Consider the following 17,057-nt stretch of genomic DNA (forward strand, 5'->3'; position numbering starts at 1 on the left):
TAATTAATAATAATCAATTATTTTATGGTCATAGGCCGTTGTCAAAAGAAATGGTGTTTATATATGATTTATTTAATTTGATTGAATTAAATTGATGGTGCAATTTAAATTATATTATATTATTAATAATTTTTTATAAGTAGAATCATTTTTTTCTAATTTTATTTTATATATAAGTTGTTGAAACTATTTCAAATAATAATTTCGGGTGTGTTGTCTAATTTTTCTTCAAGTCTCTGTTTATTGTTATGATGTAATGTGATCTTTTAAATGATGTGTTTACCGTTTGACTCGTTGTTTTTTTGTTAAAAAGATCATTTTTAAATTTTTATAGATAAGTTTTTGTTGATTCGGAATAGGAATATGTTAGTTAAAACTCTTTTGTCGTTTATATTTAATGATATGTTTACGTCATTGTTTATTTTTTTCTAAATTATAAATCTTGACAAAATAAATTTGTAAAAAATTGTTTTTGTATTGTTTAATACATTTTGTTAAATGTATTTAGACGTCTTCGAATCTATAAATCTTAAATTGATTTATCCATGTTTCATGGTTTATAATTAATCTATACTCCATTTTTTTATGGTCGTATGCCTGTATCATAAGAAATGGTTTCTATATAAAAAAAAACATGATTTATTTAATTTGATTTAATTAAATTAATGGTGCAATTTAAATTTATAGTATTATAGTATCAATAATTTGTGGCAATTAAAATCATTTATTTTTTCTAATTTGAATTTATACAATAAATGTTGAAACTATTTCAAAATATTAATGCAGGGTGTGTTGTCCATCTTTCGCTTCACTTTTTTCTATTTTGTGATGATGTAATGTGATCTTTAAATGACATGCTTACTGTTATCACTTATCACATTGTTTTTGTCGTTTAAAAGGATAAATTTTAAATTTTCATACATAAATTTTGTTTGATTCGGAAGAATAAGTAGGTTTTTGTTTGATTCGGAAGAGTAATTACTGATCTACGAGGGAATATGTTAGTTAAATCTCTTTGTCGTTTTATGTTTTAATGACATGCTTACGTCATTGTTTACTTTTTTAAAAAAAATTATAAATCTCGGCCAATAAGTTTTGAAAGTTGTAAAGTCATCGATAACTAGTTAGTCAAAACGAGAATTCATTTTGACGAAAGTGTCTAGTTTTCCTTTGATTATTGTAGGGCATATCTCATTTCAAGATTTATCGATTGACTTGATGGAATCCTATTTCCAGTCTACTTCATTTTTTCAGTTCAATTTTATTTAATTGCTTCAGTTAGTAGTATAACTCTAGATGTTACACTTAGACAAATTTCTTGTTTTCATCTAGGATTCTTCCTAAAGAAAGCAAAATAGAATTATTATTTTGTGTTTAAGAGTTTCGAATTTCTTATTCTTTTTATTATTTTAATTTTCTTTATCAAAAGGTGAGTTCGAAATTTTAATTTTTGCATTTTTTAGGAATAGAGTCGGATTTTTTTTTTCTTGATTCGGAAGAGTAAATACTGATTATCGAGATCCAACCAACATAATGTATATGAACTTGCAAATACAAATAGTTTATAGCTTATTAAAAGTGATTAACCATATACGATAAAAATATGTCTTGCGCATGTAAATATCACCTACTATTATTTAACATGAGATATAATATGTTAATTTATTAAAAATCAAATAACCTTAAATATATCGAAATATGTCGTGGATTTCCTAATATACATTAGTAAAACGTTTTGTCATTAAGTTCTGTTTGACTTGGAAACCATACTCAATAAATTAGAAAAAAACTAGTAATTCAGTTAATATGTATTGACAGCTTAGTTTTTAAAAACTGCATAATATTAAAACGGTATTAAGCTATATTGCATTATTAGGATTAGGATTATCAATTAGCTTTAAAACATTCATTCTGTAAATATGCTAATTAATGCTGGATATATCTAAGATTTAAGAGTTGACAACATTTTATACGAAAATAAGGAGTATTAATATTAAGTTTGAAATTTGATCAAGAACTTCAAAATTTTGTAAGTCGCATTAATTTTTTAATAGTATGATCTACCTTTAATGGTGGGCCTTGCTTTAGAAGTCATTAAGAGAGCCCAATAAAAGAAACTATAAATAGCTCAATATGATTGGGCCTTATTAGCTTATAAGGTTAATTGTATATTATTTGAACTAATGGGCTTTCTCAAGTATTTTTGGGCTTAGTGTGAACATTTTATAATCCCAATATTTGCAATTCATTCAATGGTGGATCCATTTGATATCGGGATCCACCAGATACACCGCCAACCTATTAGGGCCGGAAAAATTAAATTGAAAACAGTGAGTTATCGTCGACTACGATGCAACAGTTCACCATAATCTCTTGGTGTTGGGATTAACTCTCGTCCTTCGTCAAACGATCATTGACGACAACGATTGTCGTACCACTTCTGTCTTTCGACATTGGTGCCGAACTTCTTCTTGTGTCCAACACAATTTCATTATATTACCGTTGTTGATTGAAATTTTGATGTCACTCATTTGATATGTCTAGTCATTTCTATTGCTATTTACACATCATGAAAATGCATTCATTATGTTTTTTTACTTTCTTCACTCCCACATATTTTCAATAGCATCTTATGCTCAACTTTTCACCACAATCCACAGTTGCATATGATTGTGTATAGTATAGGAGGTGTTTACAATAATGAAACAATATGTTTGTAGAGTAATTTATGTACATACATTATTGCTCGTGTCAATATTTTTATAACGTTACATCAATGTTTTCCTTTCAATGCCCTTTAATATAGTTAATTGACTTCTATTTAACACATGAAGACAAGATCCTATTTGATTATATATCCACTTGGAAAGAATCAAATAAAAACATATCTTATCATGAATACACGAAAATCATTTTCAGTCATTGAATCACCATAATTTATGATTAATGTAGCTTTCTAGCTAAATGAATGCAAACCTATATTTCGATTTATAAATGATAAAAAAATATTTTCTAAGATTACTTGCGACAATTACTTTTATTAAATTAGTAGTAGAGTACAAAATATAATTTTCATCTAAAAAATCATCTTAAAGAGTAGTATAACTAATCTCCCTACCCATAAATAATTTTAATACTATTATTTGGAAAATGACAAATCAAAAGGTGAGATTGCCACTTGCCAAATGACATTACATGTGACCATATCTAGTTAGTCACATGATGCTCGTCCAACCCATATTCTCTTTCTATGGATTAATTTAGATAATTAAATACTTATGTGTTGCATATTTCATGGTTTAATTAGTCAAGCCATGATCTTTTTTAAAGTCACTTATCATACCAAGTATATTTGTTCGGGAAGATATGAAACCTAACCTACTTCATACCACCGAAAATCACTCACTTATCTTACTCAAATAATTCATTATTTAAAATAAAAACTCGTTTATACAAACTGTATAAAATCACGTGTCGCTCATGAAATGAGCCATCTTCCTTAAAACGGATGGAGTGTATCAAAATCATTTTTTGTTATTATTAATCTTAAACGAGTCCATTTCAACTTAACTATCTTAACTCGTCAAAGATATCTAGTTAAATTTCAATATACTCCATTCAACAACAAAACACAATTTAAACATCAAATATATCTAATTAATTTTTAATATACTAGTATTTGACAACAAAGCATAATTAAATTAATAAAACGCTTATAATTCAATATAGCAAAGAAATTGTTGGATATTTTAGTGTAATTGGATTAACTTAATTGATCAGTATTGTTATAATGATACATCATTTAAGTTTGGAAGTGCGGAGTGCACGCTTATTTGAATTCATTATGATGTTAGGGGCGAAGCCCCTTAACAGATGAACGGGGGTCCGGGGGCAGCGCCCCCGGGTAGCGGGGTCCAAGGGGCAGAGCCCCTGGCTGGGGTCGAGCTGCCAGGTCAACTTGGGGTCGAAATTGGCTGGGGTCCAACGAAATTGCTTTATAAGAAATTCATCCGAAAATGTAATTTCTTAAAATCAAAGGACTAATTTGCAATTTCAAAAACTTTGAAAATCAGTTAAATTCGGTCAAGAATTTAACATATGCAACTTTTCGAAATTAATAGCTGCAACTCTTCATCTTTATTAAGAACTGATCAGTTCTTTGGTTCGAATAACTCTCAAATATACATATGATATTTCTGTATTCTCTGAATTTTATCCGATCAAATAGTTTGGTTGAATCACCGAAATTGATTTGATCTGAAAGTGATTCATCACAACTTTCAGATAAATTATCTGTTTTTCTGTTCTGTATATTGAATCTCCCTTACATAAACTCATCAATAAATTTGTAAACGACACTACCGAATTCAAACTCTACATGATAAAATATTTAATCAAATATACTCTATTCCATATAAATATCTAAATAACTAACAAAAAGATTGCTCTCCAATCGTACACTTAGATAAATCCAACTAAAAAATAAAAAAAATCAACTGTTTAATGCTCTAATAATAGGTGGTCCTAAGCTAGAAGGTATAGAAACTCTTTTGCCGCAAACAAATCAAAATAAAAAACAAAAAACACTCTGCATTTTCCACTCTTATGCTTATTGCTTTCTTCCAAATCAACAAATTTGATCAATTTTATTCGCAAGAATGTCAGAGAATATATACCAGTGGCTGCAACACATCTTCTCTTCTGTCAAAATCTCATCTTTTTAATCCATATGCTCTCACATTCGGTTGGGATCATCCACATTTTAGCTTAAATTCGACTTAAAAAAGCATTCTTTCGCAAAATCGAGAAAACGGGTGTTATCTGCTTGTCTCTTTTCGCAGTTTTAGAATATGGCCCATTTTTTCTCTTTCCTTAAATCTCAACCCCATTTTTTGTATTTTCGTTGGTTTTGCTCAGGGTAGATTCCAAAAGGGTGTCTTGACTTTGTGGTGGAATTCTCTTCTTTTTTTTTTCATTATATTTGAGGTATGGAGCATTTCTTTCTTGATCTTGAAGTGGATGTCAATGGAGAAGAGGTTTTTGTGGTGGATGAGGTTAGATTCTTGGCTTTCTTTGAATGCCCTTTTTCCTGTTTCTGTTAATGGCATGAGGGCTTCTTCCATTTTTGAGGTTCTTGTATAAAGTTGTAATCTTTTTGCCTTAATGATTTCTCCTGTTTTCTTGTTTTTTTTTAAAATTTTGGTGGATTTAAGTTAGGCTTCATTGGGATATAATTGTACTCGAATGTTCTCTCTTATTTGAGTTTAATTTTCAATTTTTCAATTAATGTGTCTGCACCCTCAAAGCATGATTACACTATTATTACAATCACTTTTATCTTCTTGTACTGTGATAATGTTTTGCAGCTAATTTTTGCTGGAATGTGGGGTTAGGGAGCTGCTGTCTAAAGTCTAAACCACTTAATTTAGCTAACATTCTTCACATTTGTGTCTAGCATGTTCCTCACCTCATTTATTGTTGCCATATTTAATGTTGATGCCTTTACTTTTTTGATTCTCTCACACCTTTCAAGGGAGGCTAGACAACAACACCTCCAACCTCAAATTGCAACTGTTTATTTCCCTTCTTTGTAGGGGGCATGCCTCTTCCCTGGATTAATTTGCCAGAATTTATTGCTTTACAATGACATTTCATCTTTCTACATCACCTAACCAACTGTTTAGGTTGTAGTTTGTTATTACTCACTTCTCTTGATGAATATTGCAACATCTTTTGCAGTTTGTTGTTGTAATAACATCACATGCCAAATTGTCTTTTTGTTTAGCACTTCTTGCCTTTTGAATTAGTGTAGTTTTTTGGTTTTATCTTTACTGTTTTTACAAGTTCATTTATGATTCTCTTGTAGAGAGTTGTGTCATCTTACTCGGGAAAGATCAGTAGATTGGTCGGGAAATCAGAAGGCGTGGCACGTCGTCTGAAGGTGATATTCAACGACTTCCCGGGAGGGGCAGAGGGCTTCGAGCTCATCACAAGGTTCTGCTACAGCAAGGGGAGAGTGATCATAACTCCTCTCAACATTTTCAATCTCACTTGTGCTGCACATTTCATGGAAATGGACAATCTATCCGAGCTAACGGAGAAGTCCCTGCAAGAGGTTCGTTACTGGAGCTGGCACGAGCTTCTAGCAGCGCTGAAGCAGTGCCAGGAGCTGCTCCCCCGAGCCGGTTCACTGGCATTGCTCGACAAGTGCCTGGATTCCTTGATTGGAAGAGTTGCATCGTCGTGTGAGACGAGTCCATCTCCGTCTGTCTCGTCCTCGGATGGCTCTGGCTTAAGGCTGTCGTGTGACACGAGAAGCACGGAGAGCTTGAAGAGTGGCGCCTTCAGAGCCACGTGGTGGTTTGAAGACCTCGTGGCGTTTGGCAACGATCTTATCCAAATGCTAGTAAAGCTAATGGTGGCTAAAAATTTTGATAATGGGATTATCAGCAGGTTTCTGTTTTACTATCAGAAATCAAGATTTGCTTCTGCCTCAGCTGATGACAAGGCCAAGATTATCGAAGCTGTTGTTGACATGCTCGGGTCTTTAGATTTGAGGTGCGTTTCGTACAGGAGCTTGTTCGGGATGCTGAGAGTTGGCTTGAACACGAGCTTGAGCCAGTGCACCCGGGACAAGCTGGAGGGCATGATCGGCTCGCAGCTGGACCAGGCGACGTTAGATGATCTGCTCGTCCCATCCCCGGTTGGAACGAGCTGCCTCTACGATGTGAATCTTGTTCTTAGGTTCTTGAAGTCCTTTCTTGGCAAGGGAGTTTGCTGCGTGCCATTGAGCCGGCTGAGGAAAGCCGGAGCGTTGATGGATCTGTTTCTAGCCGAAGTATCTCCCGATCCTCACCTGAAGCCATCCAAGTTCCTCGCCCTCATCATAGCGCTGCCCGACTCAGCTAGAGACTCGTGCGATGGCGTGTACTACGCTGTGAATCTCTACCTCGAGGTATCCATCTTGAAATTTCGATTCATTCGAGTTATGATATGATATGATTTAGTGAGGTTTCTTGAAATATGTGTGCTTTTACGTTCCGAATTGAAGAGCGATGATCACGATTCACGAATGATGCAGGTTCACTCGGGCTTGTCCGAGGACCAGAAGACGAAAGTATGCCGCGGGTTAACCTACGAGAAGCTCACTCCACAAGCGCTCGACCACCTCACGCGCAACGCCAACTTCCCCCCGAAATCTGCGGTGCAAGCCGTCGCCTCTCAGCAGCACAAGCTGAAAAGCTTGCTCCAAGACACGAGCCACGCCACTCCGGCCAGCCCCCCTCTCGAGGGGTCCAAGCAGGTCGTGCTCTACGCGAAGAAGTTCAACCTGACGGACGAGAACGAGAAGCTCAAGGCGCATCTCCAAGGGATGCAATGGAGAGTGGTGGAGCTGGAGAAGGTGTGCAGGAAAATGCAAGTGCAAATGACAAAGGTGATGAAATCAAGAATGGCAAGCCACAATAGTGCTAAATCTGTACCTAGGCTTTGTTCATAGAAATGAATCAAGATTTAATTTTTTTTAGGCATCTAAAATGTTATTGCATAAATCAATGTGCATATGTCCATTTTTTGTTTGTAGTAAGGTAGTAGTTGTCTTAATCTCTGTGTTTATACACAGAGAATTAAAGTTTGGATGTATATGAGTTGCAGATATCTGTTTATTCTCTGCAATTTGTTGGAGGGTCCATTCCCACAATATAGGTTAAGTCCTTGTTCTTGTAGAGAATGTACAAATGTCATGTCCCTTTCTATTGTTAAATTATGTAGTTATATCTAATGTGCTGTGGTAGATCTTGTGTTGCACTAGTTAATACACGTCACGTCAATACGAACTCCACGTCGGTTCCACTTATATGCTATTCCATACTTTCATGTCGAACTGATTTAGGATCCGTATACCAACACATGCTACAAATTTCGATTTAAAGTCTTGCTTGAAATATTACTTAGCAAACATGCCTGAATTGCAAATTATGAATAATAGTTTCTCTTTTTTCTTCTATAGTGATGACTCTAATTCACTGCCAAAAGAAGCCAACAACATAAAATAAATATTAATCCTTACCATAGGATGAAAAATAGCGAATTTTTTCTAAGGATATTTTAGTAATTTATGTTATAGTTATATTTTTTTGAAATATTATTATTACTATTTAATTAGTTAAATTTGAGAATCACAAATTTGTAACCGGAGTATTAATATTATTACTAATTACTACTACTTTCGTTATCGTTGTTGCCTCTCCAAGTGACTGTGGTTTGTTGTTTTGTTTTCTTTGTGTTTGTTTTGTCTGTCTCGGCTCGCCTCTCGCCGGGGGTTTGAGCATTTTGGTGCATCTTATCGACATAGAAAAAAAAAAACAGATCATCACCAATAAACTACAAAAAAAGGTTAGATTTTTGAAGACTTGTTCAATTTATAGTTGATTTAATTTTCTTTGAAAGAAACTTTATCTGACATGTCTATTTCCACCACTGTTAACAAGTAATCAGGTTTATTGAGATGAATGAATAAAACAAAATTAATAGGGAGGTTTGAAATTAAGGAGAGTTCTTGTTTGAAACGAAGCTCAGGCTTTACTAGCAAAAGTGGGACATATCTTTTCAAGTAGTAACAAAATTGGAAAAAGGCAAAATAAAGTGTGATGATTCAAATTTTCAGATTAGAGAGTAAAAGGAAATAGTACTACTTCAGCTTTTTCACGTGCTGTCACATTTTTGGGATGCATAGTGAAATTAGCAACCTACTTTTAATCAAAGGTGAGTAAAGTATAAAGTATCATCAAAGGTGAGTAAAGTATAAAGTATCGTCGAGACGTCGAGTAGTATGAACTTAGATGCATCGGGGGGCGACTGGACCCATCGTCGGCCATGAGAGCCAAAAAACTACATTGAACTTGTCTTTATAGTTGTCGTTAATCCAATGAAGTGCCAACTCTGCTCAACTATCGAAAGATTAATGTTTACTTGAGTTCTTCGTCTGCCATCTATTGTCAGCGATGATCGTCGCATCGTCTCTGTCTCCTTAATTGTATCAGTCTATCCACTAATAGTTTCCTTTTTTCTTTTACTCCATTATTTAATGTATGAAACATTTAATGTGATGTATGTAGTAAAAGATCTATCAATTTTGTGATACTTCCATTAAATCAAAGTTCAAATATGCAAATGAGATTCTCTATATATTTCAATAGTATAATTAGATTCTCAGTAACAAGAATATGCATAGTCAATAGTCATATTTTTCTGTTTCGGAGTCATCCATTACAATTAGTCATATTTTGTTTTTAGTCTCTATTAAACTATTCATATTGAACAAAGATAGATAAGGATTGAATTAGATCAAAAATCTTTTTTGATCAAAATCTTTTTTCTGTACGACAAAGTAAAGAAACATAATTTTCCCTAATCTGGTACTAATAAGGCTGTGAAGAAAAGGAAACTACTTTAATGGGAGAATCAAATCCTTACTACTATAATTGGTGAAAAGAAGAGATCTAGACTTTGAAAAAATTGTTGCCATCCACCACAAAACTAATTTTTCAGTGAAAATGGCAGAGACATGGAATTTGAATTTTTTCAGTGTGGAGAAGATGTCAATTTTAGAAAACGACACCGTCTAGGTAGACTTGGAACGACGATGTTTACACCATTTTAATCAATATAGGTCTTTTTTTCTTAATTTGCATCATTGACGTATGAATTTTAGTGTTTCGATAATTGTTATTCGCAACTTCGGTTAACAAATGCGGTTCACAACTCACTGTTACGTGGAAGCTGAATTGTGGTTCACAAGTCATTCACAGGTTGGACTTTCTCTTGGGAAAATTGCATCTACAAAATAATGTCACATTTTAACATTCCAGGACGTTCACAATTTAAAGTCTAATTTACTTTTTTTTTCCATTTTTAGGTAACTAAACCTCACACTTCCATACATGAGTACACTCATATTTCATTATAAAATAAATATATAAACATGAGACTCGTATTCAACTAATTTTTTCTATTCGCTTTTCTTCACATTTATTAAAACTCTCAACGAGTCAAAATGAGATTCTATATCGTGGATGAACGGAGTATTATTCAAATGATGATATTCATGAATTTTAAACCTATTTTGCATATTCAAATTTCAACCAATTAATAAAAAGCTACTGACCCAAAAAATATTTTTTGCAATCAATCTGGGCTTTAAAAAATCTATTAATTTTTATACTTTTGTTATAGCTATCAAACGTTTTAGACAAGTTACACATTCAGTTGGAGATTCGATAAATTGGGCCAATTCAACGGCCCATATATGAAAATATTGGGCCGGGCCATTCAATTTAATTTTCAATGTTATAATTGGCTGCTTTTAATAATATACTTCAGCCGTTTTATTACAAATTATGTTATTTTGGATTCTTAAACTGATAAAGTTATATTTTAATCAGACTTAATTTTGGTGAAAGAATATTTTACTAATGGCTATTCTTGCAAAAGTGCAATCAATTATGGGTTCATTATACTCCACACTCATAATTTTATCTCAATCATTCATTACATTTCTTTGTGAATCTCGTATCTTGTAAGTAAATTTATTAATATAATTTTTATCAATTTGTTTAATATTTTGTTATATTAATTTTTAATATATGTACATTCATGGATAAAAAATTTAGTAAAATATCTTATACTCCATCCGTGTTCCAAGGTAGTTGATGAATTTTTTTGGAATATGAGAGATAAATTTTTTGCTAAAAAAATGATTAAATTATTTTAGAACAATCTAAAAAGAAATAGAAATAGTAAAGTTAATGTCAGAAAAAATAGGGGTGCAGATCCCTAGGAGCAGAGAAGATAATTTGTTTCAATTTCAGAAGCAACCCATTTATATCACTGATTGATGCTTTCCCACCCACCCAAATAAAGGTCATTAATATCTACCTTGGGGATTATAATCTCAAAAATAAATAAAAATTAAATTGAATAGTTATGAGGATAATTTGGGTATTTACACGATTGCACATAATATAAAAACTTTAACCCAATTAAAGATTACACATAAAAATAGTAAGTAGTACTTTGGTATTGTGTACATATATTTTTGATTCACTGTACTCCCTCTGTCCCCTATTAAGAGTCATATTTTACTATTTCGATCCATCCGCAATTAAGAGTCACACTTCATTTTTATCATAAATAGTAAGTAGGTCTCATATTCCACTAACTCAATTTATTCACATTTTATTATAAAATCAATATAAAAAAATGGGTCCCACATTCCACTAACTATTTCAAATCAATTTTTCTTTACATTTCTTAAAACCCGTGCCGATCAAAGTGTGACTCCTAATGAGGGACGGAGGGAGTATAGTATATCACAGAAATTCTATCTTCAAATTTAAAGTTTACATAGAAGCCAAAATTTGTCCACATGAAATCATTGTGGCATGAACAGTACTCTCTTCGTCTGCAGTGTACATTAACCAGCCAAAAAATCCAATATTCAATAAAAATATTCAGTACATAAAATTTTAGAAAAAAGCACATTCCTATAAAATAATTCCCATATTTATGGGACGTACGGAAAATCAATAGATTCACAATTTTATTTATGTAATCAATCATTGAATATTGAGAATTGAGAAGTAGGTATATATCTATAATAATACTAACAATAGTCAATTCTATATCATAGATGATGATGGAATTGAAATAAATAACACTACTACTAGATGTATATATACTCGCACATCACACACCCATACACATGTTCAATAACTCATACCCAATAAGAAATGTTATTTTTGGTATATACATGTAAGTCATAAGCTTATTAAAATATTAGTACTATTTTGAATTTACGAGGTTAACTTAATTGTCATATTTCATATTCACAGAAATATTCATGTTCTGCAAATCATACTTGAAAATCACATTCGATAGACTTGGCCTTATATATTTTAATATCGGAATTCAAGCAGTAAACATTTAAACTCTGAAAAGTCTATTTTACTACAAGATCATTCCAAGACGAGACACCTCATTATTTCATGTTCATTTTTACAATATTTTTACATCCTATATTTCTAAATCAAGCTAATTGCCCAACAAGACTTCAATGTTTGTCCCAATTAACCAACTTTGTTAAATGAACATGTTTCTAAAATTAATAATCATAAAACTATTCCAACTAATTCAAAAATGAAGGTTGAGAGAACATGGAATCCACTCCAATTGTTCCATTCCATTGGAATACAATCGATACAATATCAATAATAAATTCAATATACATAGTACCTTTTCAGTACAAAGAGTTAATAAGCAACACAATATATACAAAAATACAACAAATACCCAATAAATTAGCATTAAATAATAAAAGTTGAATGCAAGTGGAGACTATAGTATTTATGGGTAATTGAAATTATGAACCAACTCTTTTTGAGCTGGATTAGATCTTATTTCATGAGGAATTTCTGGGACACTGTCCACCTACTCCCACATTCCCTTCTACATGTAATAATTTTTTTAAAAAAATAAGTCTACCTTTTTTAAATTGGCTTTTAAATTAAATGACACACTTTTCTAGGTTATTAATGAGAGGCACTGATTTTTTTCACCAATATAGCTTGATAACTTTAAATATTTTCCCATAAAGAAAAGTAAAAAATAAAAATAATTTGAAAAGATGCCAAAGTAAGTATAGTGATGGCACAGTACAGCTGGATATTGTTCATCCAAGCATATTATTTTTCAAGTAAAATACAAAAAGGGAAAAAAAAAAAGTAATGCCCCCTCTTTCATCATTTAAAATTTAATTTTGATTTTTGTATTTTCAGAGATTTTTTTGAAAATTTGAAAACAAGAATCCAATGTGATTATCTTATGCTTGATTTAAACTAATTGTGGAGTAGCTCAAAGATTTACATCAAAGTACTATTGATTTTGATTACACAATTGGAGAATTTTTGTAATGTGAAACTATTATTGGATTGATGCTAAATCTTATATTGACCACTAAAATAGTGAGCTTATTTAATAAATAAAAAACTAGCTGAGAGAATAAGTAAATAAAGGGAAAAAAATACATTTAGAAGTTGGCACACTTTACCTAGGTAGGAATGTTATTCCTTTTTATTTCTATAAGTGACTATATGATACTCCAAAATAAGAAACATATATGCTTGCCTCATATAAATATAATGTAATATGAATATGGAGTTTTATAATGCCTTATATGTCAATGCTCGATACTATAATTTTTTTAAATCAATATATTTAAAAAAATTTAATTTGGTAACTTAGTACTATCAATTTGCATTAAATAAAAGAAATAATGTAAGACTATAAACCAAACTCGGATTTGGGAGGTAAGAGCATCCATAACGGGGGCAAAACCTCGGACACACTGCCCAGCCCAGCGCGACCCATTGTAAATTTATATATTACTCCACGTATCATTAAAAATGTATCGTTGAGTCCTGTCTACCAATACAATTGAATTTTCTACCGAATTCCAAAGTGAGCTTTTGACAAATATCACAAAATATTGTTTACCTATAGATAATTAATTCAAAAATAAATAATTTTTTGACATTTGTAAAATTATACTCTCTCCGTCCCGCTTTAGGAATCCTGATTGAGTCGGACATATGTTTTAAGAAAAAAGTGTGTGAGTGTGTAATAAATAAATATTGTAGTGGATGTTGGGACCCACTTTTAATTGAGTGTCCAATAAACATATGTTGTAGTGGATGTTGGGACCCACTTTTAACACTTTGTAGGCATTCTTTATTAATTTATCTCAACCGAGACTCTTAAAGCGGGACGCCCAAAATTGATCAACCGGGACAGAGAGAGTAACATTTTTTTATGTGAAAATAATTTTTTTTATATCAAACCTCCAATTTATTGTTAGATGAATTAAATTGCATTTTGTAGTCTTCACGAAATTTTAATTTTGGAACGTAATGAAACAAAAACAAAATGACAAAATCATGCGTGAAATAATACTAGTATTAAAATAAAAAAATTAGGAGAATGGCAGTGGTGAAGCACACGCGAATCGAATTGGTCTGAATATGAAAGAAGGAGGGGCCCACCTCTGAGCTCTCCAACAACTGAGAGCTAGGACAACGCAACTCCAGCTGGCGATGGTCCACGTGTCAGAAGGAGATTCGGCGTCGTCCCCCACTTATCTTTTCCCATTAACAGCGACTGGTCCTACGCTGTGTCTGTGCCCACTCAAGCCAAGCCAGGCGCCAGCTAAGCTGATGATCATCAACGGCTCTCCAATTTAAACTCTCATGTATTTATTTCCTTTTTTTCAAATTTTTTTGGAAGATACACGACTCTATATAATGTCATTTTGGAGGTGTAATCTGATGATTATGAAATAATTTTGATAATTTGTTAAATTAGTGTATAAAAAACTAAATACAAATACATAATTGACATATTTGTATCAATTTGTATAAGTATTAAATATAGAAAGAATTGAGTATGAGAAAATCAAATATGAAGTAGAAAAGATAATATATTTGTTTGAAGAAATAAGTCGATTTTATTGAAACAAAATTTAAAAAGAGAAATAAGTAATATTCGTTATGATAGATCAATCACTTTTGTAGAAAAATGAAAATAACATCCTATAAAGAATAATTACTTCAACGACGTAGTGAACTTTACTTAAATGGACTCAAAAATCAAATGGCAAAGATCGAATGCTATTATGGGTACATGCGAAATAATTAAACCTACTATATCTCTTTGATAATTGAGAATTACTAGGAAACACATCACTACATAAATGGATGATTTCGAGAAATCCTCAAATAGTCAAATAACTTCAAAATACTCTAAGGACGCGTTCATTGTTTATTAAATAGCCAGAATTGGGTGCAATTCTGACGGGTGTTGACGATTCAGTGTTTTTGTGATATAAATGGTCGGTCTTAGTTAATGCTGCAAACTTGTTTAAATTGAAAGAGAAAATTGATTTCTAAATTTGATTTTCAAGTTGGATAGTTTCCAAATCCTTCTATCGAGCAATTCGATCAAATATATGGCCAGCCAGATTCTGCCATTGCATGATCGTGCGAATCGAATTCTTTATCCAAAAGCCAATACTGTTAATAAGTTGTTTTTAGAGATGCACTACTCCCTCCGTCCCATAATAGATATCAGACGTTTCATTTTAATTTGTTTCACAAAAAATGTCACATTTCTATTTTTAGAAAACGTTCTCTCTCACATTAATATAAAAATAATATTTTCTCTTTCTATTTAATACACAAAACAAAACCTTCTAAAATCTCGTGTCGTCCATAAATATAACATCTTTTATGGGACGAAGGAGTACTAAACTTTATCCAGGTGGGTTCAAAATCTAAACCATAGCAAATATCTCGACCTCTACCAAAACCACATAGTACAAGCTTTAAAGCCAAAAAAAGCTTGAGCCAAATCACAGCCAACGGCTCCAAGATTTTTAATCCCATCATCGTAAACAGCGTCCGACGTGGACTCACAAAACGTACGGCCACAGTCCTACGTGGCGGAGCGGCTTCCCACCGAAGCCAATCCTCCACACCAACACTGCCTATATAAACCCTCTCGATCATCACCAGGTCCACACTCACCCCTCCACTCCCACTCTCCCCTCTTCAGCATTCCCGCAGTTTATCTGTTCGATAAATTGCCCCAATGGCAAACCGCGCCGCGATCCTCGCTGTCTTCGCCGCATTTGCGATGGTGGGCCTCGCCCGCTCGTCGAAATTCGACGAGCTCTTCCAGCCCAGCTGGGCCTTCGATCATTTCACCAATGAGGGAGAAGTTGTCAACATGAAGCTTGATAATTTCTCTGGTATTCCTTCTTTTTTCAGCATTTTGCTCTGTTTTCTTCTTCTTTTTGCTTCATTGATGTGTTGATTTTGATAATTTGTTGGAATGCAGGAGCTGGATTCACTTCCAAGAGCAAGTATTTGTTTGGGAAAGTCACTGTTCAGATCAAGCTTGTTGCTGGTGACTCTGCTGGAACTGTCACTGCTTTCTATGTAAGCTCACTCTTTCCTCTTCCATCTCTCTGTTTTTCATTTGCAATGTATTGCTATGAAAATTGAAAGTCTCATGCTTTCTTCCCTCATTTTAACTACTGTTGTACATATGTCCTTTTTCTTTATGCAAATATGATTCATTTTTTGATGAAAGTATGCAGCTGTCACAATTCATTTAAGTTTTGTGATTGATTTTTATGTCTTGAAATGAATAAAAATTTGATCTTGGTAAAGTTTACTCACTATCAATGCTTACAGCTGGCATATTACTTTACAAATGTGAATTATCTTTAATGTTTTTTGATGTGTGGAGATTGTGTGTGAGAGGCTGATTGGTGTAACACAATTTGCAGATGTCATCAGAAGGCCCTTACCATAACGAGTTTGATTTTGAGTTCTTGGGCAACAAAACAGGGGAGCCTTATGATATTAGTAGTAGAGATGTTTTTAAATTTTCTCTAGAAATTTATTTTTGAGTAATTTAAATTATTATAGGGGCTTTTGTATAGTACTCGTTTGTTATAAATTTGTTATAAATATTCAATTCATTAAGCCTTTGTAGGTTGTATGTTATTTCGCCATAAGTGGAGTAGTAATTTTCTACTACGATAACTTAGATCCACATGGTCGTACCTAGAACCACATAGGAATCTTCGTAAAATACGAGACTGAAACACGAGCATGCACATAGACCGGCTATGACAAATTTTGAACTATCCATAAAGTTAAAATCACATGGCAATAGAGAGCATAGTCCTCAATCACAATTTTCGTATTTTCAAAATGCAATGCGATAAGTTGTCATTTATCCGTGGCCTCATATATTAAAAATACAACAAATTTATGTGACCAAATTTTGTACAGCCAAAAACTAATTTATTTGACAAAAAATTAGGTTTATTTATGCATTTAATTAAAATATTTGGATACATATATAGTACATGGATAGTGCATAATATTGTGGTCATATATTTATGATTTTTGTATAATTTTTTTATTTTTTTAGAA

The 17,057-nt window shown here is 32.5% G+C and overlaps 1 protein-coding gene across 1 annotated transcript; it reads left to right on the forward strand.

Moving 5' to 3' along the window:
- The first annotated feature begins 4,555 nt into the window (after positions 1 to 4,555).
- On the forward strand, positions 4,556 to 7,780 carry LOC125186370 (BTB/POZ domain-containing protein At3g22104). Its single transcript, XM_048082728.1, has 3 exons — positions 4,556 to 5,054; positions 5,867 to 6,955; positions 7,082 to 7,780. Exons 1-3 carry the CDS (start codon positions 4,989 to 4,991, stop codon positions 7,496 to 7,498), a joined length of 1,572 nt encoding a protein of 523 aa, XP_047938685.1. The 5' UTR covers positions 4,556 to 4,988; the 3' UTR covers positions 7,499 to 7,780.
- Positions 7,781 to 17,057: the final 9,277 nt, after the last annotated feature.

The sequence above is a fragment of the Salvia hispanica genome, chromosome 5 (genome assembly GCF_023119035.1).
Source record: "Salvia hispanica cultivar TCC Black 2014 chromosome 5, UniMelb_Shisp_WGS_1.0, whole genome shotgun sequence".
In the NCBI taxonomy this organism is placed as follows: domain Eukaryota; kingdom Viridiplantae; phylum Streptophyta; class Magnoliopsida; order Lamiales; family Lamiaceae; genus Salvia; species Salvia hispanica.

Coding starts and splice junctions, on each gene's coding strand:
- LOC125186370 (XM_048082728.1), top strand. CDS start 4,989: ATGGAGCATTTCTTTCTTGATCTTGAAGTGGATGTCAATGGAGAAGAG. Junction 5,055..5,866: donor AGGTTTTTGTGGTGGATGAG/GTTAGATTCTTG, acceptor ATTCTCTTGTAG/AGAGTTGTGTCATCTTACTC. Junction 6,956..7,081: donor CTGTGAATCTCTACCTCGAG/GTATCCATCTTG, acceptor CGAATGATGCAG/GTTCACTCGGGCTTGTCCGA.